This window comes from Hippocampus bargibanti, linkage group LG06, assembly GCF_051943395.1.
Source record: "Hippocampus bargibanti isolate YZ-2025 linkage group LG06, ASM5194339v1, whole genome shotgun sequence".
Classification (NCBI taxonomy): Eukaryota; Metazoa; Chordata; class Actinopteri; order Syngnathiformes; family Syngnathidae; genus Hippocampus; species Hippocampus bargibanti.
Genome location: NC_142739.1, coordinates 4,817,820 through 4,845,255, shown reverse-complemented (window position 1 = coordinate 4,845,255; position 27,436 = coordinate 4,817,820). Strand labels below are relative to the sequence as shown.

At 44.1% G+C, this 27,436-nt stretch overlaps 1 protein-coding gene across 1 annotated transcript in view; it reads right to left on the bottom strand.

Moving 5' to 3' along the window:
• Positions 1–27,436, bottom strand: part of LOC148896228 (myelin basic protein-like) — a 41,683-nt gene that overhangs the window by 806 nt on the left and 13,441 nt on the right. The window contains exon 3 of the mRNA XM_088998912.1: positions 22,597–22,684. Coding sequence (XP_088855038.1) covers positions 22,597–22,684 — 88 coding nt within the window. The remainder of the gene's footprint in view (positions 1–22,596; positions 22,685–27,436) is intronic.

Here is a 27,436-nt window from a genome sequence, read left to right as displayed (position 1 = left end):
AACAAACCTCGGTGAGCACCATTATCCAAGGATGGGATGGTGGGATACCTTCTCAGGAGTGACTGGCCTACCGAAATGTCCCTAAGAACACAGCGGCGACTCATCCAGGAAGTCACAAATACAACCAGCACATCTCAATTAGCTTCTCGCCTCCCTCGCATGTTAATGTTCATGAATGAACAATAATGAAGAGACTGGACATCAATGGCAATGTTCCAAGGAGAACATCAACCTTACTTTTGCAAAGAAAACATCTGAATCATTCACAAGTGTTTTGGTAGAAATGTCTATGGACTGCAAAAGCAAAGTTGAACTTATGGGAGTTTCCCATTACACTAAATTGAAATAGAACATTGTTGCAACAGTCAAACATGATGACGGTAGTATGGCACTGGAGCTGAATTGCTTTTTTTCGGACCTGGAAGACTTGCTGTCATTGATGGAACAAGGAATTTTGTTCTTTACAAGAACATTTTCTAACATCACCTTGTGGCCTCAAACCGAACCATATTTCTATTGTGCCACAGAAAAATTGTCCATAACGCATCAACAATTCAACTTCTGGTAAAAATCAACAAATGAATAAACACATTTCAGATTTGAAGTAACCTCGCTCAAGTCTGGACTTGAGAGTGGCTCTGTGGTCAACCAGTTAGCATCTTCTGATGATTGAACACTCGAAATTGTCCCTAGGTGTGAGTGTGAGCACCAATGGTTGTTTGTTTCAGTGCGGTAGGCTTGGAACTAGTTCAGTATACACCCCGCCTACTACCTGAAGAGAGATGGTAGTACGCCCATCCACCTTAATGAGGTGATTTGAAATTGGAATGCAAGTGGTTTGGGGGGGGGGGGACTCTGGTGTTGCTAATTCAAAGCAATTTATCAAAGAAGAAAGGGCCAAATCATCTCTACTGAGATATGTCAGACTTCTTGTCGGTTATAGAAAATACTGATATCAGCGCTTACTGCTGAGGGTGGACACACCAATTATTTAGGGAAGGGGAAGTAATTTTTCACTTGTCATATCTTGACATTTGAAACAGAAACAGCTTGAGAATATGGTAAATACATTTTCCACATCACCATTTCAAAACAGTTTCACCACATCCTCGACCACCTTGACAACACAGGAACCTACGCAAGGATCCTGTTTGTGGACTACAGCTCTGCGTTCAATACCATCATCCCAGAACTCCTCATCCCCAAACTTCTCCAGCTTGGTGTGTCCCCCACGATCTGCCAGTGGACCCTCAGCTTCCTGACAGGACGGACACAACAGGTCAGACTGGGAAATATATCATCCACAACACGAACCACGAGCACTGGAGCCCCGCAGGGATGCGTCCTCTCTCCATTGCTCTTCTCTCTCTACACGAACGACTGCACCTCAATGCACCCAGCTGTCAAATTCATAAAGTTCGCAGATGACACCACGGTCATCGGTCTCATCAAAGACGGCGACGAGTCTGCGTACCGACAACAAGTGGAGCAGCTGGAGCTCTGGTGCAGCCGTCACAACCTGGAGCTGAAGACAGTTCAGACATCCATCACCACAGCTACCCCTCACACTATCCAACTGCCTGGTGTCAACCGTTGAGACCTTCAAGTTCCTGGGAATCACAGTCTCCCAGGACATGAAGTGGGAGGTCAACACCAACTCTATCCTGAAAAAGGCCCAACAGAGAATGTACTTCCTGAGGCTGCTAAAGAAGCATGGTCTGCCACAGGAGGTGCTGCAACATTTCTACACGGCTGTCATCGAATCCATCCTGTGTTCTTCCATCACCGTTTGGTTTGGGTCCGCCACAAAAATGGACAAAATCCGACTTCAACGGACAGTTAGGACGGCGGAAAAAAATCATTGGCACCGCCCTACCCACTCTCGAGGACTTGCACACTGCAAGAATCCAAACTAGGGCGCGGAAAATCCTACTGGACCCTCCGCACCCTGCCCACCACCTTTTCCAGCTACTCCCCTCAGGCAGGCACTACCGATCCATGCGCACCAAATCCAGCAGACATTTAAACAGCTTCTTCCCCCAAGCCATTAACTCTTTGAACTCTTTCAACAGTAGCCAAAATGGAACTGTATAGTGCCACTTAGCAGTTTTTTTGATGACTATACTAGTGCAGCGTGTTCTACCGGAAACAAATTCCTTGTGTGTTCTACATACTTGGCAATAAAGATGATTCCGATTCTGATTCTGATTCTGAAAAGACAGCAACATAAAAACATCCTTAACTTTTGGGAGCAAATGGGCCCATACAATATCACTTATACATTATTTTGTGATGTATTTGTTTCAATTGAGTTCAATCGTTTCAATAGTTCACTCATTCATCCATTTACTACACCGCTTATCCTATTCTTACATGCATGAAGGCCGACGCCAGCTACCTCACCAGGCTTTGGGTGAGCGACAGAGATTACCCTTGGACTGGACTCACATTTACGCCTATGCAGATGATTCCTTCCCTTGAAATTGAAGACATTTGCCTTTTTTCATTAGCCTGTAAACAGAGGTTGGAGTCCCCTCACAAACCTATATTTTAACACACAACGTTTTTACTCTGAGCGTCACTCATGAACACTGGGAATTGAACTGTTAGAGAAGAGATGTTAGTTTTAACTCAAATCCACAAAAGCTTGACATATACTACACCAGTAGATGTTGTTGCCAACTAAACAACGCTCACACTGTACCGCGGAGGAATAGTGTCGCACTACATGAGACAATGTGCATGCTAATATTGACTGAAACAATGACCCGTTGTCAGAGCTGCAGAGTTATTACAAAGGGACAAAAGGATCTGGTGTCACTAAAATAACTCCAATAAGTATGGATTTCAAGATTTCAACATGGTGACACTTACCAGATTTGGGACAGAGGAGCTACAGGGCTGCTGCCACATTTTAGCTCGCTACTTACATGGGGATTATGTGATTTGGAGTCTTTAGGTTCTTCATCGTAATCTTCCAGCCAGTCTCTTATGAATGTTTTTTGTTCTTTTGACATCAAGACGGCGCCGCAAGAGTGGCTGCCTTTCCAGCAGCTCCTGTATTTTGTTTTTCTACTTTCATTCCGTTCATAACTTTGCTGCGAGACTAATAAAGGCAAATCCAATCCAATGTCTCAGTTTTATTTTTCCTCACACCACAGTTAGTTAAGTTAGTTGTAGATCATTCATAGAGGTTTCTTTTATTTTCATGTATTTATTTATTAATTTTTGTACACAAATTGTTGCACAAAATGGCGAGTGTGTCTTCAACATGACAATGCAATGTAGTCAACCAGTTAGTAACTGCATTGCAATCAGTACAAAATTTTCCTGTTTGTTTTTAATTGATGGCAGTTCATTTCTAGTCAACTGCATTGCATATTTTACAAGTCACAGCATTTTTTGAAGATGAAACCAGAACTGACATGGGCCTGGATATATAATGTTGAGGGTGTCCAAATTCCATCCTCAAGGGCCGTTGTCCCGCCTGTACTCAATTTATTCCAGAACCAAGATACATGATTCAAATACAATGATCCCTCTCTACAACGCGCTTCATTCATCCCTTCAGTAAATCACTTTTTTTCCCCAAAGTACTGTACTGTATAAGCAATGGCCGCTCATTCAAGGCGCATGACTGGTTACCACAGTGACATCGACCAATGAGAGCATAATGTTGATTTATCGCGGGAGCTGATTGGTTGTGCATCTTCATAGCTCCGCCCAACACTGTAAGAGTTCTGTTGTGTTGAATGCCCTAATGAGGATTAAGTGGTCTGAAAAATGGATGAATGGATGGATGGATACCCTGCAAAACCTCTAAAAACAGTGGTGCAAGTACTTATAAAGTTCCATAGAAATCAATTCGTTCAAGTAATGCCATTATTAGTGGAATTACAATTACAGTGGAACTAGTTTCTCAAACAAACAAACAAACAAACAAACAAACAAACAAACAAACAAACAAACAAACAAACATGTAACAGTTTAAGTAATAAATCAGCATGAACAGTAAGTTCTTTGGAATCTCCTTTGGTGAAGGAAAACATGTCCAGCCCTAGTCAAGATGCATTTTCAGAATGTCCAATTTCTTCTGAAATAAATATGGACAGAAACCAACTAGTGGCACGCAAAATCATCTTTTCCCTGAAGTTTAACATTGCGGGCAGTGTCCTGGGATATCAATCACAAAACCCAGTATCTCCATGTTCCTGTCCTCATCCAAAAAGTCGGGGGAAAAAAAAATAACATCTTAGCATAGTGACTTTTTCATGGTGCAAGGAAATCTTTGATTTCATTTCTCATCTTCCAAAAAGGTGGCTGCATTTTTCTTTTACTCAACCATCCTGGCATGGGAGTGCAGGGAGTTACATTGACTTCAGCTAAGAATTCTCTGAGCAGACAATGCCGGTGGCATGATGAAGCCCTGAGAAAGTTTACCAGTTTAGAAATGCTGTTCATAGATTCTCTGTCGGGGTCTGAAGGTGTGTACCAGAGAACAGATGGAGAAAAATGTATAGTTACAAGACTGAAGGAGTCGCCCTGCATTATCTACATCATGGAAGAGGCCACATCAGGAATTATGGAGACAACATTTTTTAAATGAATACCCCTCTCTTTCAGCATTTCTTTTTTGGCTAAATATATGTCTTCTTGGCTGGTATATGTGTTTCAAAGCCTTAATGTCCAAAATGTCCTCTGTGGGTGTTTTCGTCTCTTCTTGATTGAATTGGACATTGGTTCACCCTATTCCAACATCGTCTATTGGTAAAAACAAAATATATTTTAATTCTCTACATTTTAGGTAATATTCGTCTTCTAGGTCCAGGTTCAGTGTATGCGGCTGGATCGCAGTCTGTCAGTTTTAGAACACTGGATTATATCATTTGAAATAAGTTAGTAGGTGCTGTGGTTTCAGTTATCGATGCAGTTTTCGTCAAAATTCAGCTGGAATTAGTAGTGGACGAAATACAAAACTCTTAATTGAGACGTAGCATCAATAGCTGAGGAGACAACTATCTGAGGAATATTAAACAAAGTATCCAGTCATAGTGGGAACCAGGACACATTTTCAAGATTATAAACTGCATTTAAAACACAAATTCCAATTATGTTGGGATATTGTGGTAAATATGAATTAACGGAGTACAATGATTGGAAAATCATGTTCAAACAATATTAATGTTACTGCAACAAGCTACAAAGACTTGATATTACCAAGGCGCCCCACCAAAGAAATATTTGTTATTAGCCTCTTCTTCTTTTCCTTTTGGCTTTTCCCTTCAAGGGATTGCCACAGCGAATCAGTGTCCTCCGTTTTCAGAGGTTTGATTCGCATGCGTTATTAGCCTCTAATTTGTAAAATTGTGACTCAGGCATTGCAATGAATGTCGTAAGACAAGCAAACAATGCTGGTATATGAAGCTGACAATCGCTTTGCATTGTTGTTACAGTATCTGTGTGTGTGTGTGTGTGTGTGTGCGCGTGTGTCTCTGGGATTCTTTAATATTATTCGTAGTGCAGTTTATGCAAGGGATTTGCCCATGGGCCAGACTCTCATCTATAATAATTAACGCTCAATTCCTTCATCGACATCATTCTAGCTGCTGTGAAGCTCATTCTCAATGGCATGATTCTTGCTTGAAAACGTTGCCTGTACCGTACTGCAGTTTGAAGACAAGTATGCAGCTGGAGTCTCTCAATTTCGAAATGAAAGATTGAAACATGTCATCAATGTAATTTCATTGGAAACTTGAAATCACAGGCTTTTCTTGTCACTTAAGATACTGCGTAAAGATGTGATGACAGCGGCCGAGAATATGAATCAAATGTGAGGCTGTGAATTCAAGAAAAATTCAATGATCCCTGTCTTGCTGCATAGCTATCACTTTAAGTATATTACGACTGCAGAAATCACCACACCATGTAAACAAGACTAAGTGCTAATTATCTCTGACTCTTGTTGGAGCAGGGTTGTTTTGAAAGAGTGCTCCTTCCATTAATACCAAAGATATCAGTGAGTCTAAAGTCAAATAGTGACAAATATATAGCCAGTCCAAGAACCTCGAGAGAAAAAAACATCGCACAATTACGTCAAAGTCCCATAACAGAGGAAAAACGAACAAACAAAATAATCAATACATTTGACAACAACAATACACTCAACCAGACGGGTGAACAAATGAATAAGCCAAAGTAAATGAGAATCGGAAAACCTTTATTTGTCCCACAATGGGGAAATGTGCAGTCCACAGCAATTTGAAAGGGTGTCATGATGCCAAAAGAAATGTTAAATATTATTATTTTCATAGAGTGAAATTGGCATCAACAGAGATGTCCACAAACATTTTGGTACTGACTGATCACTTTTTTTTGGATTTGATACACACGGCTCATAAGCTTCCACACTTGCTATCTGCAATATACTTCTCGCAGAAGTATGTCGATGCTAACGTTAACATGGGGGTTGTTAAAATGCCACTGACATTCGACTGTTTCATCGATGGTATTGTTTCATTGCAAATCAGAATCAGAACATTTTCTCTCCTCTAATGCTCCGGTGCATTCACGCTGAAGTGCACAAGTTGCGCTCATTTAAAGGGGAGTTTACCTATTTCTACATGACGGCCACTATCATCCAATCAACATGGCGCTTTCGGCCATTCTAGGTCAGTGTCATCCAATCAAAATTGCGCTTTGCGCCAACTGCAGCTCCAACGGGAAATGAACGACGAAAAAAACGACAATATGTATTATAATATGTAATATTTATCGGCGAGCCATATGTAATCATCAAAAGAGCCATAAATGGCTCGCGAGCCATAGGTTCCCGACCCCTGACGTAGAATATCGACGGTTCTTCGTGATGCCTTCCCGCTGGGTTCTCATCGTGCTCGGTTTACCTTGGCTTGGGACCCACAATCCGGCCATCTCGTGGGACGGACCTACCATTCAGGGGTGGAGCCTCCTCTGCTACGCACACTGCCGCAGGTCGGCCACGGGCGGGTCGTCATCACCTCGCAGCCACCTCCCCGAGGGCATTAGTTTTCGAGGGGGTCCCGCCCTGTTACCACGACAGGCGTTCAGCAAGGACAGCGCCCTATCCTTGCCACCGCACCGTCCCTACGATTGCGCCATTGACCTCCAGCCCAAGTTCCCCAGTTCTCGACTGTACCAGGTCTCCCAACCCGAACAACAGGCTCTCCGGGACTACATTGACTCCTCACTCGCGGCCGGACTCATTCAGCCATCGCGGTCACCCTTGGGAGCGGGATTCTTTTTTATCGCAAAAAAGGACAAATCGCTGCGTCCGTGCGTGGACTATCGTGGACTCAACGAAATAACTATCAAGAACAAATACCCCCTCCCATTGATTGATTCCGCCTTCGCGTCCCTCCAGGCCGCGACCGTATTCATGAGACTGGACCTCCGGAGCACGTACCATCTCATTCGGGTTAAAGAGGGGGACGAATGGAAGACCGCATTTAAGACGCCACTGGGACACTTCGAGTACTTGGTGATGCCATTTGGCCTAACCAATGCACCCGCAGTGTTCCAGAATCTTATTAATGACGTCTTGATGGATTTTCTGAATATTTTCTGTTTTGTATATCTGGATGACATTTTAATTTTTTCAGAATCCCTCGAGGCACATCGCCAGCACGTCCGGCTGGTTCTGCAGCGGCTGCTGCAGAACCGACTACACATCAAGGCCGAGAAATGCAAATTCCACACTCCCTCCTTATCCTTCCTGGGCTCCATCGTGGAGCGGAGGCAGATCCGGGCTGAACCCGCCAAGAGCGGTGGTAAAATGGCCCACGCCCACCTCTCGCAAACAGCTACAGCGTTTCCTGGGCTTCGCCAATTTCTACCGCCACTTCATCCGTGACTACAGCCGGAAGGCGTCCCTCTCACCCAACTCACCTCTACTAAGAGGTGAGTTGTCTACTTAGGTCAGGGGTCGGCAACCCGAACTGTTGAAAGAGCCATATTGGACCAAAAAACAAAAAACAAATATGTCTGGAGCCTCAAAAAATTAAAAGCCTTATATAAGCCTTATAATGAAGGCAATACATGCTGTATGTATCTATATTAGCTATATTAACCTACTATCAAAATGACTAAGTTGGCTACAAATACATAATGAGCCTTCATGATTAAATGTTTATTTTCTTTGCAGCGTATCCTGTAGAGCACAGGTGTCAAAGTCAAGGCCCGAGGGCCAAATCCGGCCCGCCACATAATTTTTTTTCCGCCCGCGAAAGCAAATCAAACTTGTCTAATTCCATGATGATTGCTAAAATCTGAGCCAATCTGAGCCATCTGAGTCATATTTTTGGATGTCAACCACAATAAAAGTCATTATTTTTGACTTCAGATTTGAAAACGAGTTATTCATTAATTTGCTGTGTGCTCTATATGTAATATTTGAAAGGAATTAAACATTCTAATGGGTTCCCCAAAGTCATAACGGCCCTCGAGAGGAAACCATAACTACAATGTGGCCCGCGGCAAAAAATGACTTTGACACCCTTGCTGTAGAGAATGACGCACCACGTGACTCTGTTGTACGATGCCACCTCGAGTTTAACTTCATTACAATATTAATGAATTATGTTTCATTGCTTTTATGAAATTAAAGACATGCAATAAGGAAATCCGATTTTTGATGTCATTTTTATTTTGACAACAAAATGGAACGTGCATAACGTGCCACTTATCTGGGCAACAAACAGAGTGCAATAAAACACAGCCTGCATTTATAAAAATAAAACAGCCGTATAGTATATAAAATCAAATTAATACAGTTTAAGTTTGATTTTTGTGCAAATGCCAAGCAAGTCAGTGCAAGGGTAAAACGCAGCAGCATCCTCTTCTCTTTTGTCTTTCCACATTACTCTTTTTGTTATTTGACAACTTCTCGCTACAAAGCAAACATTCAGGCAATCCTTCCGCATTGGCATTGAATGCAAATGATTCGGTCCAAGAATCGTTGAATCCTCTGATCTCCTCAGGTATTTTTCTCTTTTTCCCTTTGGGATCCATGGCCCATCACACAGCCGCCGGTTTGTTTACAACAGCCACCTGCCTGGCATCCCGCCTTGCTGATAGAAACGTGTGTCGCAGGCTATGACGCAAATTTTCGTTGACAGAAATGTTGAAATGTAATATTTATCGGACCCGCGCTTTTTGTTAATAAATCATCTGCCAGCACCAAGGCCTCTGTCATCTGCATAGCGATCCACCCCAATTACTACGTTCCAACTCGTCAGCTGCCACTGTCGCCGTGACACATATTGTATCATTTCCTATGGCACACCTGTCAGTATCAATGAGGTGCTACGGCGCAGGGTTTTAAAAACACGACATTAAAGTGCCTCGTGGTCGTGGTTTCGAAAAATCCACAATGGCCCGGTTAGAAGTTCCGCACCATCGCAGAGTTCAAGTGGATGAAATTTGCAGCTCCAACACGTAGTTCTGGGTAGAATTAAGAAAGATCATCAATGAAGTAGACTCAAGTTTAATGTGCATTCCATAACCACGGCTGGAGCCTTTGAGAGCGCAGAGAATGACTTGATTTTTAATTATTTTGAAGCCCTGTGCTAAATTGCTCCAAGCCGCCCCTAACCCTAAAAATTCAGACCTATTTCCAAAAGCTTAAGAAAATAAATACAAATATCTAACTAATACATGTTACAAACTAGGCAATTCATTACCCTCCCTGCTGCCACATGACATGCATCATAATTCATGTAATCGTTGCGGACTGTTGTGAAAGTTGACTGCCACTTTTGCGTTATCCGAATTAAAAGAACAGTGAGGGGAAGGGAAAAGTGGTTGGGGGTGCATCAATAATTCAGTCAGGCGATCATCATGAATTCACGAGTTTCATGAAAAGACTCCGCGGGGACGTGGAGTCGTCCAACTTGGAAATGAATATTTTGTTAATCGTATTTTGTAGCATATGCCACACTGCTACATAACGTCGCAGCAGTGTCGTAAAGCAGTGGTGACGTCACGCCAGCCAGTTGAATAAAGACCATGGACAAAGCAAGTCGTCTCCTCTCGTTCCTCCGGACTTAACATATTTCATATTAGAAAGCATTATTGAGGCTATGAAAATATTTAGGGTTGAATTATCCAGATTGTAATCCTTCAGGGGTACAAGCTTGTTCCAGAAGGAAGCAAAATATTCTGAGCTGTGTAGTAATGCCTGGAGATCCTCTTGAACTCATTCACTGCTATTCCAAAATGTATCCGGGAATTGAAAAGCATGACGTGGAGCACCATTCGGTTATTCTTACAGGGGTGCCGATAAAGTGCTGCTCTGACCTCTGGCAATGCTTTTCCCTTCCACAAGGGGGCACCATTTGCCTTTTTCTCATGTTAGCGCTTTGTTACAGCTTCAACTGTTGTTAAAGCGCTATACTGTATAAATCAATATATATTGTATTGCATTTTGTACAGCCGGTCCCCTTTCAAGCTTAGATAACTCCAGACCCATATAACTTAGGAATAAACTGAAGAGTCAAAGGTTTCTTGCGCTGCATTGGATGTTGATGTAGTCCTAAAACTCAATATTCTGTGTATCCTAGCTGCAATTTGAATGAGAATGACAAAAACCCTGGCACTGCAGGAGGCACATTTTTTTGCACATCATCTGGCAGTGCATGAGGGAAAATATCTATTGGCAACCGTGGTATTCACATTATTCAAATGTCAGCGGCAGATACATTCAGTTAATGTACTAATCTAAAACCTCCAATGGACCAAATCTGTGGGTATTTGTGTTACTATAAGAGTCAGCTATTAAGTTGTTGCGGTTACGCCACAGCGTATCCCTTAACGAAATATGGCATAGCAACAAGGTGTTTTTCTTTTTTAATGATTCTGTCAAGTGTGTATTGAATCAGTCCTGTAGCTACAAGGGCCAGCTTGAGTATTTATCCATCATTCCTTCATCTTGGATTCTCAATGTCACACACAAGAACGCACGCACACTCATATGCACACTTTGCATAATTGCCCTGCCAGTGACATGTTCCAAGAGGCCGCGAGGACACACAATGCACTCAGTCTCACAACATGGTGAAAAAATACAGAGCGCAGAGAAACACTGGGTGTTTCCCCATGATATTCTGAAAGAGGAAAATGTGTTTGCATGATCAAGGAGAAATCTGGGACAAAGTACAAATCAGATACAGGTAACATCCGAGTAACGACCGGTGTGACATACGACTACCCGTACTTACGACCACGACCGCCACAATCATTTTTTAAAAATGATTCCACGGCAGGCACCGCAGCACCCTCGCATCCCAATTTTGGCCAGCCAGTATCTCAATGTCACACAGCAATCGACCGTGTGATGGCACCGGAGGGCGGGGGGGCACCGGTATAGGCGAAAGCCGAGGCGGGTGGGCGTGCAGACCACCGTGACGAGAATGGGGGAGGGGTCCCCCGGCACAGGCGGCATCGCGCCGGTGGCATCACGTTGGCGAGAATGCGGCGAAGAGAACGCGGCGAAGAGAACGCGGCAGCGGCATCGCGGTTGTCTGCGCTGCCGACTGCAATGCAGCAGCAATGCAGCGGCACGCGGCGGCATTGCGTCCGCGGCATCTCGCCAGACCGGTCTCACACCGGCGAACCGGACCAAGGCCCGGTATCCGAATAAGATCGTTTGCAAGTCATTTAGCACGGAGTCTCTATTCAACATTTTGAATTGATTTTAACCCACGTCCGTTTGACTACGACCGTTTTGTTGGAACGGAACCCGGAAATAACTCTGATGTTACCTGTAAATATAAAATAAAAACAAAACATTTAAATATATAATATGCAGCCAATTTCCATCAACTAAATCTTATTCTTTTTTGAGTGAAAACAAAAATTCTGACAGGAAAGGAAAAAGATCAGAAGCAAAAGAGAGAGAGAGCTGAGAGGAAGGACTGAATCTGAACAATCTGTCAAAGCAAAGGACACCGTTTCAGTGATGGATTTTTCCCTTTAACAATCAGAGCCTTTGAGGGGAAGGAGGGGCTTTATGATGGCAGTGATGGGGCTTGTGTCACCCTGTGTCTTCCACTGCCATGGAGACACATTACGGAATCAAAATACAAGCACAGCGGGACTTCAACGTATTTCTTACGTGTGCATACACAACACATTTGACACGCTTATTGCTCAGCACTGGCCCACATACTGTACTTACCAGATTGGAAACTTCCGAATTCAAATAAAGTGGTACCTCTACTGCAAAAATAATTTGGTTCTGGACTAAATTGCTTCAATTGAAAATTTTACTCAGTGGGGATGCATTTCCCATGTAAATATCCTAAATTGCTCCAAGCCGCCCCTAACCCTAAAAATTCAGACATATTTCCAAAAGCTTAAGAAAATAAATAAAAATATCTAACTAATACATGTTACAATTGTAATATTGTGAAATAAATGAGAGTTGTCCATAATGTAAAAAACTAAGAAATGAGTAAAGAATAACTGCATCCTTATCGTTTTTGGCCTTCATGTTCTCTCCCTGAATTGACGTTCATCCTTATCGTTTTTGGCCTTCATGTTCTCTCCCTGAATTGACGTTTTGTAAAGAAATGATCCAAAGACAGTTGGTTTTGGAATGTTTTAAGAATCCTTTGGAAATTTGAAAGGCAAACATCAGCATAGTGAGCGATCGCCCGGCTATTGCAATTTTTTTTCTGGGTGATACACATGAATGTAAAACTACCGGAACACCTCATGGACCAAGGGGCGAAGAACAAAGACCATCGAATGACAAATGGGAAAAAAAAATTAATAATAAATACAGACCAAGCACTGACAAAAGTAGCTTATGTCCATCTATGTAGCTGTTACTAACTGGGTATGACTGACTGACCTCTCAGTCTATCACTTTAGAACACTTTTGATGAAAAACGTAGTGTGATCAATTAATTGGGGTCTGTAATTAATTGATCTTTTTTTTTTATTTCATCTAGAAATTACTGAGAAAACATCTATTATCCTTTTAAGTTCATTACATTATCGAGGCAGGTGAAAAGATGAAAGAAAACTGTGGCATTATACTGTAATATATATTTTTTCAGTGGATGTAGTCTGTGCCATTTCCTTTGTGATTTATTTGAGACGAGTCAAAATCCTACAACATTTAGTTTGGACAACAAGGGGGAATCACTGTTTTGTATGTGAATGCTCTGCGATTCGCTGGCAACTGGTTTAGGGTGTCATCCGCCTACTGACAGAAAACAGCTGGGATGGGCTCCAGCACCCGTCGCGACATTAGTGAGGATGAAGCGGTCTGGACAATGAATGGAAGGTTTATTTTCTTTTTCAGCAGATCTAAGGGAGAGGCCGGACACCCGACAGAGATTTCATTTTGGCCACTTGTATCCGGTATCTTGTTCTTTCGGTCACGACCCATAGCTCGTGATCATAGATGAGGGCTGGGACGTAAATGGACCAGGAAATTGAGAGCTTCGCCTTTTGGCTCAGCTCCTTCTTCACCATGACAGATCGGTACAAAGTCGCATTAAAGCAAACGCCGCACCGATCCGCCTGTCGATTTCTCATTATCTCGTACCGTCGTTCGTGAACAAGACTCCCATATACTTAAACTCCTCTACTTGGGGAAAAATCTCCTCCCCGACCCAGAGAGGGCACTCCAACATTATCCAACTGAGAACCATTGTCTCAGATTTGTAGGTGCTGATGACCATCCCAACTTTTTCACATTCAGCTGCGAAACGCTCGAGAGAGTTGGAGAGCCCCGCTAAAAGGCCCAAAGAGTCATCAACTGCAAAAAGCAGAGATAATATACTGAGGCCACTACAACGGAACCCTTCAACGACTCGGCTGCGCCTAGAAATTCTGTCCATAAAGGTTATGAACAGAATCGGTGATAAAGGAGAGCCTTGGCGGAGCCCAACCCTCACTGGAAACTATTCCGACTTAATTCCGGAAATGCAAACCAAACTCTGACAACGGTCTTATAGTGACCAAACGGCCCGTATCAGGGGTTCCTGTACCCCATACTCCCAAAGCATCCCTCACAGAACTCCCCGAGGGACACGGTCAAACGCCTTTTCCAAGTCCACAAAGCGCGTGTACACTGGTTGGGAGAATTTCCTTGCACCCTCGAGGACTCTGCTAAGGGTGTAGAGGTGGTCCACTGTTCCAAGGCCAGGATGAAAACCACATTGCTCCTCCTCAATCTGAGGCTCGACTTCCTGACGGACTCTTCCTTCGAGAACCCCTGAATAGACCTTACCAGGGAGGCTGAGGAGTGTGATCACTCTGTAGTTGGAGCACACCCCCCGGTCCCCTTTTTTTAAAAAGGGGGTCCACCACGCCAGTCTGCCAATCCAGAGGCACTCTCCCCAATGACCACGCGATGTTGCAGAGGCGTGTCAACCAAGACAGCCCCACAACATCCAGAGCCTTGAGGAACTCTGGGTGGATCTCATCCACCCCAGGGGCCTTGCCACCGAGACATTTTATAACACATCGACGACTTCAACCACAGAGTTCGGAGAGCCCATCTCAGAGTCCCCAGACACACCTTCCTCCCAGGAAGATGTGTTGGTGGAGTACAGGTGGTCTTCGAAGTACTCTGCCCACCGGTTCACAACGTCCCGAGTCGAGGTCAGCAGCACCCCATCCTCACTGTACACAGTGTTAGTGGTGCACTGCTTTCCCCTCCTGAGACGCCGGATGGTGGACCAGAATTTCCATAAAGCGGTCCGGCAGTCGGCTTCCATGGCCTCACCGCACTCTTCCCATGCCCGAGTTTTTGCCTCGGCGACCACCGAGGCCGCATTCCACTTGGCTAATCGATACCTGTCAGCTGTCTCAAGGGTCCCACTACTGGTGTCCACCAGCGAGTGTGGGGGTTGCCGCCACGACAGGCAGCAACCAGTTTACAGCCACAACTCGGATTGACCGCCTCAGCAAGGGAGGTGCGGAACATGGTCCATTCGGACTCAATGTCCCCCACCTCCCCTGGCACATGTGAAAAGTTCTGCCAGAGGTGGGAGTTGAAACTCCTGACAGGGGATTCTGCCAGACGTTCCCAACAAACCCTCACAACCTGTTTTTGTCTGCTAGGTCCGACCGGCATCTTCCCCCACCCACGGAGCCTACTCACCACCAGGTGGTGATCAGTTGACCGCTCCGCCCCTCTCTTCACTCGAGTGTCCAAAACATGCGGCCGCAAATCCGATGATACAACTACAAAGTCAATCATCGAACTGCGGCCAAGGGTGTCGTTCTGCCACGTGCACACATGGACACCCTTATGTTGGTGCATATGCACAAACAACTGTAAGGACCCGTCACCCCTCTTGAAGGCGGAGGGAAGCAACCCTCTCACTTACCGGAGTGAATCCCAAATTACAGGCGGCGAGCCGGGGGGCAATGAGTATGCCCACACCTGCTCGACACCTCTCACAATGGGCATGGGCAACTCCAGAGTGAAAAGAGTCAAACCCGTCTCGAGAGGGCTGGTACCAGAACCTAGGCTGTGTGTGGAGGTGAGTCCAACTCTATCTCGTCGGAACCTTTCTACCTCAGACACAAGGTCAGGTCAAGAAATGTGATATTCCACGTCCCAAGAGCTAGCTTCTGCAGGGTCCCCGCCTTTGGCTGCTGCTCAGCTCACATTGCACCCGACCACTTTGGCCCCCCACGGGTGGTGAGAAATTGAGAAGGGGACATGTTGCCTCTTTGGGATGAGCCCGGTCGGGCCCCATGGCCCCAATCTCCAGGCCTGGCTCCAGAGAGGGGACCCGGTGACCTGCGTCGGGGCAAGGGAAAACCAGATCCATCCATGTTTTTGGTCATCAGGAGTCTATTGAGTCATACTTTGTCTGGTCCCTCACCTAGCACCTGCTTGCCATGGGTGACCCTGCCAGGGGCAAAAAGCCCCAGACAACTTAGCTTCTAGGACAGACATGGGCAAACTACGGCCCGCGGGCCACATGTGGCCCATTAGGCTTTGTAATCCGGCTTGCCGAACTTGTCCAAATTATAGTAAAAACAGTGTCTGAGAGTCATGACAAAAAGTTAGCGGACAACAGGGCAGACAACTCTGAAAAATTGCCTGCCCGGCCATAAAGCTGCCTTCCCCATTTTTCACAATTTGAAACATAATAAGACGAGTAATCGCAAAAAAAAAAAAACAACATTGTAGCAAAGTATTAAGTTTTTTTTTTGAATTAAGGCTGTACCTACCGCAAATGCTACCTTGCTTAATTTACGGTAAATATCCGTAGCTGAAGATTTCTCCAGTTGTCGTTTGTCGTCATGGTGCACAATGCAATGTTTGCATTCCTTGCTACAAGCCACTAAGCGCCTTTCATAACTCAAGTACACTTTATAGTCACGGTATAATGTAAGTTTACGTTTTGTAGCGTCACAAATTTTGTTAGCTTCTTTTGAATCTTTCTTCTGGGCTGAGGTTCTGTGCATCTATTTTGGAAAATGACATGCAAATGCATGTCTTAATAACGCTTGTCCGAAGCACAAAGCAGGCTTCTGATTCGCTGCCGTGCCGAGTATGCAAATTGCCAAACGAACCGGTTTTCCTTCAGCGATCGGTATTCGGTGAAATTTTAACCCGGATCCTTTCACAAAATGGTTCGTACATCCAACAACCACACACAATATCACCATTGCACTAAAACGTGAATACTTTCATTCATCAAAACCAAAATTGAAACGAATACAAAACGGTTTGGCAATTTGCATACTACTAGCCTATGTTTGTGTGCTTGGCAAGGATAGACGTGTACTGTTTCCACGTGAAGGCGAAGGAGTCCGTGGCGAGTTTATAGAGCGCACGGTCAGGACAATCCATTTATGATTTGGCAGAGTTTAACACAAGTAGATATTATTGTGCTTGAGTATTTTGTTGTGTAATAATGTTTTGAATGTGAATGTTTGAATTGAAGGTTATTCCATTTTTCAATAAATGTTGATTTCTTTAACTTTGCACCTTCGACGGTCAGGACAATCCATTTATGATTTGGCAGAGTTTAACACAAGTAGATATTATTGTGCTTGAGTATTTTGTTGTGTAATAATGTTTTGAATGTGAATGTTTGAATTGAAGGTTATTCCATTTTTCAATAAATGTTGATTTCTTTAACTTTGCACCTTCGATTGAAACTTATTAAAAACAGATGCAATCTTGATAAATCACAGTGCATATGTTATTTTAATCTATTTACATTTCCTACTCCCAGTATCTGTGAAATAGTATGTAAATGCCATATATTGCATATTCTTTGAGACAAATTTATGAACTGATAAGGGCGATTTGAAAGACAGTTAATAAATTGGGCTGTAGTGTTCTTACTGTGCTATGAGGTTTGCACACACTACATTTAATGCTTTAGGTGTAGTATATCCGGCCCAAACATGCCCTCCAAATGCTCCTCCGGCCCCTCTGTCAAATTTCAGAACCCATTGTGGCCCGCGAGTCAAAAAGTTTGCCCACCGCTGTTCTAGGATCATCGGGACACACAAACCCCTCCACCACGGTAAGGTGACGGCTCATGGACGGGAACCGTGAACTTGCTTCAGATAATAATCAATGAATAAAACAGACCCATGCAGTGTTTGCTTTAAGAATGCTGATAGAGAAGTACAGAGAAGGTCAGAAGGAATTGCATTGTGTCTGTGTAGATCTGGAGAAAGCGTATGACAGGGTGCCCAGAGAAGAGCTGTGGCACTGCATGAGGAAGTCTGGAGTGATGGAAAAGTATGTCAGAGCGGTGCAAGACATGTATCATGACTGTAAGACGGTTGTGAGGTGGGCTCTCGGTATGGCTGAGGAATTCAAGGTGGAGGTGGGACTCCACCAGGGGTCAGCTCTGAGCCCCTTCTTGTTTGCTATGGTGATGGACAGGCTGACAGACGATGTTAGACAAGAATCTCCTTGGACCATGATGTTTGCAGATGACATTGTGATCTGTAGCGAGAATAGGGAACAGGTGGCGGAGAAACTAGAGATGTGGAGATATGCCCTGGAAAGGAGAGGATTGAAGATCAGTCGCAGCAAGACGGAATATATGTGTGTGAATGAGAGGGATCCAAGTGCAAGACTGATGCTACAGGGAAAAGAGATAAAGAAGAAAACAACACTCTACCTTTATCAATTGTGTTGTTCGGGCATTTTAGAAATGTTCCAATTCATTGTGCCGAGAACTGTAACAAACTCACCGCTGCTTCCTAAGCCCACCCAACTCCAATGAGAGCCTATCAGCTTTGGCCAGCAATGGCAGCCAATCAATGTCTGCCTCAGGCTGAGACTGACAGTTGTTTCCCCCCTGTCAAGGACTCAAACATTAGAAGCTAACACATCACAAGGGCTGTTAGAAAAAAGTCAACCGAACCAGGCCACTGCTGTTCACTGCTCTGCACATCAAAATGGGGTCTACAGTTGACTACATTACAACTATGTGTCAGTCTTTGCATTGTCTGATCAAAAGACTGTTCAAGAAAGACCATTGTACGTTTGCCCGCAACCCTGATGGCTTTCTATATTACAATGCATCTACCACAATTCAGTCTGCGGCGGCTCTTCATGCCATTTCGGAGAAATTGTAAAAAAGGATGTGTCAGCAATCGACAAAAAAAAACAGAAAAAAAGAGAGTTCGCTTTGTTGAGTGGGTGTCTGCTTCAATGCTGGTCCAAGTAATGGGGCCATTATCAGCTTTTATAAATGACCCACCTGATGGAGATGTTTGGCTTTCAGTGGTAAAGCAGCACAAACAGGAAGTACAGCAGGGAGGCACTCTTGGACATAACAGCACAGGGCTTTTTTTCCCATCAAAATCAGAAATAATAAACCTGAACTAAGGTACCTATACTGTAATCGCAGAATTGTCAATTTGCATTAAATGATCAGAGAAATGGATTCTCAATCCATGATAAATCTTTGGAGGTCACCGCTGAAAACAATTACAAACACAGAACTATGGAGAATTGATAGCACCTAATTTTTGAATCCTTTTCCCACAGTCATTGTAACCATTTTGAATGTCCTGAATGGTAAAACAAAGAAACAAACACTTGTACTTTGTAACAGACCATGGAAAATAGCAGAAGCTGAGCATGAAACATTGTGATAACTGTAAAGGAGACCCCCACAAAATGTTCTCACTTTTCTCTTCATTTGTTTTATCTGTCAATTTTGGATGAGATGAAAAATAAATTAATTATACCAATTAATTACAGAACTAAATTAATTAATCGCAACATTTTTTTATCGCCTGACAGCACTAAAAACATGATCGAAGAAGCGGCTTTTATTCCGTAGTACCTTATAGTGCATCAGAATCAGAAAAACTTATTTATCTATTTAGTGATTTGTACTTTAAAGTTCTTTTTGTCATGATCTGGTTGGCGACCAACGGGGGGGCGCTGTCGGCCCCGCCTGCACCTGCACAGGTGCTGGTCGTCCCGATCAGATTGGCGACCAACGGGTAGCGATCACCACCTCGCAAAATGTGACAGAATGAACCGACCAACCATCGGATCCCGCAGCTACATCGGATCCGTCTCATTTCCACCCTGTGCCTGGCAATGCTACGTCCACATTAGCCCACGCCTCGTCAAGTTTGAATTGCGTCACTCGGCGAGCCGTAACGTCCACGTAAACGTCCGGCCGAGACCTCCTTCCAGGTGGCCGTCCAGGGTGACACTGGGTGTCTGGCAGTGCACGCCCACGTCCAGCCACGCTGTCGTCGTGCATGACGAATTGAGTCTCATCCACGACGAGCCGTGCAACGTCCGCGTCAATGTCAGTCCGAGACCTCACTCACCGCTGGATCCCGGAGTGGCTCAGGACTGGTCTCGTTTCCCCGGTGCCGGGCAGTTCACGCCCACGTCGGCGTCAGGCCGAGACCTGGTCCCATACGGCCGTACGGGGTGCCATTCTGCGCCTGGCAGTTCGACGTCCATGTTAAGCCACGCCTCGTCGAGTTTGAATTGCGTCACTCGGCGAGCCGTAACGTCCACATAAACGTCCGGCCGAGACCTCCTTCCAGGTGGCCGTCCAGGGTGACACTGGGCGTCTGGCAGTGCACGCCCACGTCCAGCCACGCTGTTGTCGTGCATGACGAATTGAGTCTCATCCACGACGAGCCGTGCAACGTCCGCGTCAATGTCAGTCCGAGACCCCACTCACCGCTGGATCCCGGAGTGGCTCAGGACTGGTCTCGTTTCCCCGGTGCCGGGCAGTTCACGCCCACGTCGGCGTCCGGCCGAGACCTGGTCCCATACGGCCGTACGGGGTGCCATTCTGCGCCTGGCAGTTCGACATCCACGTTGAGCCATGCGCCGTCGCGTGAACGTGCGAGAGGGATCGCACTCACGCACACGACGATCCGTGCCGCGTCTTCGTCCACCCCAGGCCGAGTCCCGTTCCCATCAGGCCGCCGCCCGTCGTATGCTGGAGAGGCAGCGGTTGCTGTCTCCACCATTGTTCCCTGACGAGTGGACCTTTTGGGAGACTGTTGGGACTTCTGGAAGCGGCCCCTTGAAGGGGGGGTACTGTCATGATCCGGTTGGCGACCAACGGGGGGGGGGCGCTGTCGGCCCCGCCTGCACAGGTGCTGGTCATCCCGACCAGATTGGCGACCAACGGGTAGCGACGTCAGCCCTGCCTGCAGCCTCGCAGGTGCTGGTCATTTTAATCACTGACACTTAAAAGGACACCCGGCACGACCATCCGGTGTCGGTTCATTGTTTGCTGCATGTTTGCTGCACTGTTTGTTGCATGCTTTGTCTGCAATCGCATGCATTGTATGCTGTGCATGTGTTTGTTTAACATTGGCGGACTTTTACACCTGGTTTTCTTTTGATACTTTGTATTTTTTCTGTTCAGTTTATTTTGATGTTTTACATTTTGTTCCTGCTGACCTTTATTTTAATACAATTTGTCAAACAACCTCCTGCTCCCTCCTGCCTGCTTTTTGGGATCCGCACCCGCCATCACCACCTTGCAAAACGTGACACTTTTCCTTTTAACTTCACCATTTTTTTTTTCTAAATTGCGGAATTTTCACATTTACCGTTCAAAGACTAAGTAGAGACAAGTGGTGAGGCAGCAGCCGGCTGAGCCTCACCATGGATTAGGCAATGACTATGCGAACTGTGCTGGCTTGCTCTGCAGTGAGACCGCATTGCTGTCCCTCTGCATTTCGCTATTAAAGTGTTCAAACATTTTTAGTATATGAACTACATTTCTACAGTTTAGCTGGTGTTTATAATGTAGAGTCACTTTAAATTATAAACACTGTACTACAGTATTTATATCATCTTGCGCCTCCTCGGTTGCAGAATAATAAAGTTCGTGAGAGAAAGCTACAGTAAACAGTTAGCAACTTAAGTGCAACCATCCAGTCATTTTTTCGTGTTGCTTGGCCTTATTTTCTGAATGGAGGATTACATATTGAAATTGAAAGAAATACAGAGACTTTTAAAACTGAAGAAAGATAAGGAAGGCTTCTACAAAGAAGGTATCGATGCCTTTCTTCAGAAGGAGCGGCGCATGGACTTCATTTATAAGTAAAGGTAACACGATAATAACGTTTTTTTTTTTCATTCTTTTTTTCTATGCTAGTTTATATAAAGAATGCTGACATGATATTTTAAACAAAACACGTTAAATGTTGCCAATCAAATGGTGAATAAGCTACTATGTAGAGTTCATGTTTGTAAATCTGACTGTGATGACGTCAGTGCCTCACCAGCCATGAACCTCACCGCACGTCACTGTATTTGTTTAATGCAGTGTGATCAAAACATATTGACTCCACCCTCTCACACACACACAAAAACACGCGCACACACGCACGGACTCACTTACGCACAATCCTGCCTGATTAAGTATTAAGAATGACACTGATTTGCACAATTGCATTATTAGAACACCCTTCATCAATTGAATATACACTCTATAATGACATTTGCTAGAATTAACTGCCATTATCAGCTTAGTTGCAGAATCACAAAAGCACTTCCTTCTGTTTTGTATGACGCATGACCTTGTTGGGTTTGGTAGTGAGTGGGAGGCTGATTATGTTATTTGAAGCACCGTAGATCTGATCTGGTTGCCGGGCAGTTGCAAAGCACAAGAAATATTCACACTCATCACATTCACATCACACATTAATCCTAAAGACAATCTAAAGCCTCCAATGTACCTAAAGAGAACAAGGCTGGATCTGAAAAACGCATCCAAGATGGGAAGAAAAAGAAAATCTAGAAAGTAAGCGCAACCCAAATGCGGTAAACACTTGCCTGTTGCTGAGCGCGGATAAGTTTCATTTTTAAAATCACAACATGCTTTATGATTGCAAATGCATGTATTTAGAAACTTGGCATTTTTGGGAATCTTTTGAAATTTCACAAACAAGTTAATAAACACTGAAAATGTAACAGCTTGGCTTGGATGTGTCATTTTTATTTGTATTATTTTTTTTTACTTCTACCATGATTGTGCTTCCATTAACAACAAACTATGTGAACAGTACAACTGTCACCTGCACTTATGCAAACTTTAATGTTGATTAACTTACCGAATACTTCATCTTGTGTTTCAGGCTCTTCTGCTAGTATGGTTGGTGCTGCCGGTCTTTTCTCATCTTGGATCTCAGGTGATGAGGCCTTTGGGATTCAAAAAACATGTTTCAAAGATGAGTTACCATGGAAACATCAAAGCAGGATAACTGATGAGAAACAAAGCCACACCCACTTAATTGATTGGCCTTTTAAGTAGTGAAGCTTTATGTTGTCACCTCAAGGTCAATGTCGAGTTATCCTACATCTTAACCTTCATACATTTACTGTAGATGTAAAGGCTTGACAAGCTGCTGGATTCAGAATCATATATCGATGAGAGGGTTTCTTTAGTTTATCCAGTCATAGAACATAATCAGTCAGGACAATAGAAGCAATCAGTGTAGCCTCAGGTAATAGTCCACTGCTCCCCCCAACCTGAGAGCAGGGACCTATCATAGCAGAGTCTGGCACCACCACGTCTGGACAGTAGGGGAGATATATATATATATATATATATATATATATATATATATATATATATATATATATATATATATATATATATATATATATATATATATATATAAGTTTAGTTCACTGACGAAGCCTCTTGGATAAGAAGCTAAACGTCCAACACCTTCAAAGAAGTACAGATCATGGCTGAAGAAACCTTCTCATCGATGGACCACTCCTGTACAACTGAGAGCTAACACAGAAGAAGCAATCATATATTAATTAATTTCTACACTACACAATTTCTACACTGATTAAGCAATCAATTACATTGACATATTGTAATTCCTGTATTTTCCATAAGGTGCGCAAAAAAGCATTACATTTTCCTCATAATTCGCCTGTAAAGCACAGGTGTCAAAGTCAAGGCTTGGGGGCCAGATCTGGACATGGGGAAGAGGAGCAAAGTGGTTTTCATCCTGTTAGGGCTATTTATTTATAAAGCAGGAATCAAAAGTAAGAACAAATATGTTCCTTAATAACAGTGGGTGCGCTCCATTATGTGCACCCACTGGTGCAGGCAGCTCGAAACCCCTGATACAGGGCCGTTCGGTCCCTATACGACCAATGTCACCGTTTGGTTCGCATTGCCGGCAGTAAATTGGAATTGTTTTCAGTGAGGGTTGGGCTCCGTCAAGGCTGCCATTTGTCACGATTCCGTTTATAACCTCTATGGACAGAATTTTTTGGCGCAGCCGAAGCGTTTAAGGGTTCCATTTTGATGGTCTCAGTATAGTATCTCTGCTTTTTGCAGATTATGTGGTATTATTGGGGCCTACAGGCAGGGATCTCCAACTCTCACTGGAGCGTTTCGCAGCCGAATGTGAAGCGGTTGGGATGAGAATCAGCACCTCCAAGTCTGAAAAGGGTGGAGTGCCCTTTACGGGTCGGAGGCCCAAGTGGAGGAGTTAACGTATCTGGGAGTCTCGTTCACGAATGAGGGTAGAAGGGAGCGAGAGATCGACAGGCAGATTGGTGCGGCGTCTGCTGCGGACTTTGTACCGATCTGTCGTCGTGAAGAAAGAGCTGAGCCAAAAGGTGAAGCTCTCAATTTACTGCTCGGTCTACATCCTAACCCTCATCTATGGTCACGGGCTATGGGTCGTGACCGAAAGAACGAGATCCCAGATACAAGCGGCCAAAATTAGCTTTCTCCGTAGGATGTGCGGGCTTTCCCTTAGGGATAAGGTGAGAAAATCGGCCATGTGGGAGGGGCTCAAACTCAAGCCGCTTCTCCTCCACATAGAGGACGACTCAGGACACGCTGGAGAGACTGTCACCCAGCTGGCCTGGGAACGCCTCGGGATGCGCCAGGAAGAGCTGGAAGAAGTGGCTGGGGAGAGGGAAGCCTGGGCTTCCCTACTAAAACTGCTGTACCCGTGACCCGACCTCAGATAAGCAGCAGAAGCAGCTAACCGTGCGGCTAACTGTGCCAATGTGCTCGTCACTAAAAGGAATGAAATCAGCATCAGTCCAATATTTGGTGCTTTCATTTCTGTAGCAAGTAATATCGTCAATTAGATATTTAACTTGCTCAAGGTCGGATTTTTTTCTGTGACTGACATCTTTTTCTCCCCGTCGTTTGCTCCCTTGCAATATTGTGCCCTTTTCACAATTTCACTGCTTGTCCTTCTATTTGCTGATTCTGACAGCCATTCCAACTTAAAAACACCGTAGTTCATTCGTATTTTGGTTTGGGGGAATTGACGTATCACGTTCACTGCCTGGTCGCCTCGCCATGATAAAACATCAGCAGTAGCACCATGCACCGTTGTTGTTATGGAGCAGAGACAACTGGCAAGTGTGTGCATTGCGTTTAATAATTTTTCTTGTGCTCTGAATATACGAGCAGTGCGCAGTTGCGCAGTTCAGAGGGAACATCGGTGCTGTTGCATTTACAGTACTGTTTTTAAATGGGTGGAATGTCTGTGCCATTTGACCGTCATCTCTAGGGCGATTGTGCATTTTTTGCACCTGTCATGGGCAGCATTTTCACAGCACCGCTTTGTTCAGCGGAAAGGTCGGTGCTGTTGGACAGTCTGCGGCTGGATGGGTGCATGGCTTGGGGAGTCCGTGATGAGAAGAAAGGAACGCTGACATTTACGAAAACGTCGTAAAACAATTTTTTTTTTCTTTTTATAGAAATTTCATTTTCACTCACTTGAAGAACGAAATTCCTTTGTTTTTCAGCTTGTAGTTGAAGCATCCGTAAGCGAAACATTGCGGCCCCCAACTGTTGTTCCATTTTACAGCATCCATACGTTAAATAGACCTAAATACGCTCAAAACTATCCTATTTCTATGCCAAACCAAGCCACATTACTATGGACGCTACAACTCGTGACGTCACTTCCGGGTTTGTAATCAACCTCGTCTCTACGCCACTTCTACTACCTATCTATTTCTATGTGCCAAACTCATCTTTGGACTACAGCTTCGGCCATATTTGTAGTTTGCCAAGACACTCATCTTTGAACTACAGCTTCGGCCATATTTGTAGTTTGCCAAGACAGTTACTATGATTTTATTGTATTTCAAGAGTATATTGATACTGTTGTTCAATCGAAAAATGAGAATACAGTGATACCTCGGTTTACGAACCCCTTGACTTACGAACTTTTCGGTTTACGAACGTTTTCGGGATACACACGGAGCTGCCACAAGGAGTGATGTGTCGTTCGCGAACAAGCCCATTATCCTAACAAGAAAATGGTGGCCGACTATTTTGTGCTCTATTCCCCGGCCCCAGTCTTCGGTTAAAGCCACGTGATTGGTCAAGAACGCAGCAGTGAGGGGGTGGGAGTTACAGACAGAGAGATGGTGAGGCCGTTCTCCAAAAAACAAAATGGCGTCTTTGGTTTAAGCCACGTGATTGGTCAAGAACACAGCAGTGAAGGGGGGGGTGTTAAACATTAAAGAGACAGGCAGACGACAGAGAGATTGAGAAAACACACACACACAAAAGGGAGACAACATTACTTGAAACAAAAAAAAACAAAAGTGAAATGGTGAGAAAATGGATAGAAAACAGTGAAATTTGGACTCGTTTTAACTTTGATAAAAGCAGAGTGTAGACTGGAAGGTTAAAATATCCTATCAATCAGGCTCCACAAATAACCCGCTCAAGCCATCTGTACACTTGATGCAAAAAGCTATCAACCCAGCTTAACAGAACAATATCGATGAGGAAAAAGGTAAAATTATCGCAGAGAAAGCACCTCCAAGGGATCATTCCTCAAGATGGTGAAAGAAAGCTACGTTCCTCATCAAGTGTTTAATGCTGATGAAACCGGCCACTCCATTCCATCAAGCCATCAACGACCATCATAAAGGTCAATAAAACAACTTTATTATACAATACAGTTTATTTCTTTAATTATAATACCATAGCACATTTATTATACGTAAAATAAGGTATAATTAGTGTAGTTTTAAGGATTAGAAAATTATGTTTTATGGGGACCTGGGAACGGATTATTCTCATTTTAATGGTTTCCTAAGGTTTATTAATTTTTGGGATATACACTTTTCGCCTTATACACTCTGTCTGGGAACCAATTAAGTTCGTAAGCGAAGGTATCACTGTAATTCAAAGCACCACAATGAAAAAAAAAATAATCAGGACATTGCAAAACTTGGCAAATAAGTATTTAATAAAAACAAATAAGGTCAGCAGAATGTATATTTGCAAAGGAGGTGTCCTGCCAACTTCATGTATCATGTCGAACTCACACAGCCACACAAAATCCGTGAAAGGCCGTGCATGCTTCGCATTTCCATGACATGTTCTAAACATGATCGTAGGCCTGTCAAATGTTACCTTGTGAAGCATTTGGATCATTCTGTCGGCGGGGCTAGACCGATAACAGCTGTATGGGCAGTCTGCAACCATTGCTTGACGTTGATTTTCACTGCCTTCGTGTGCGACGACACTTTAATACTTGAAATTGCCACTGCCGTCTACAAACGCGGATTTCTTTGTCAAATTGCGTTTTTTATAAAACACAGAACACACGGTACAAAACATGAGTCGGACGGTCTCATCGTAATCAAGCCATGGCCGGCCGTGCTCCCATGCAGACTTGTCAAGCCTTTGGCGTTTTTCTATCTCGTATTCCTTATCAGCAACCCCTTTCTCTTTTTCCGACCTCGGCCTCTATTTACCCCTCTCGAGTGGCGGCTTAACACCTTTCAGAAAATTCCACATCACAAATCTGTTTTGACAGTTAAAGGCGTAAGCAAGAAAGAAACATTTCGAGACCTGTATTCATGTGGCTTTTTGCATCCTTTATTGCATTTTTAGGCATTGAAACACAGGAAGCATTTTCACCTCATGGCAATGTA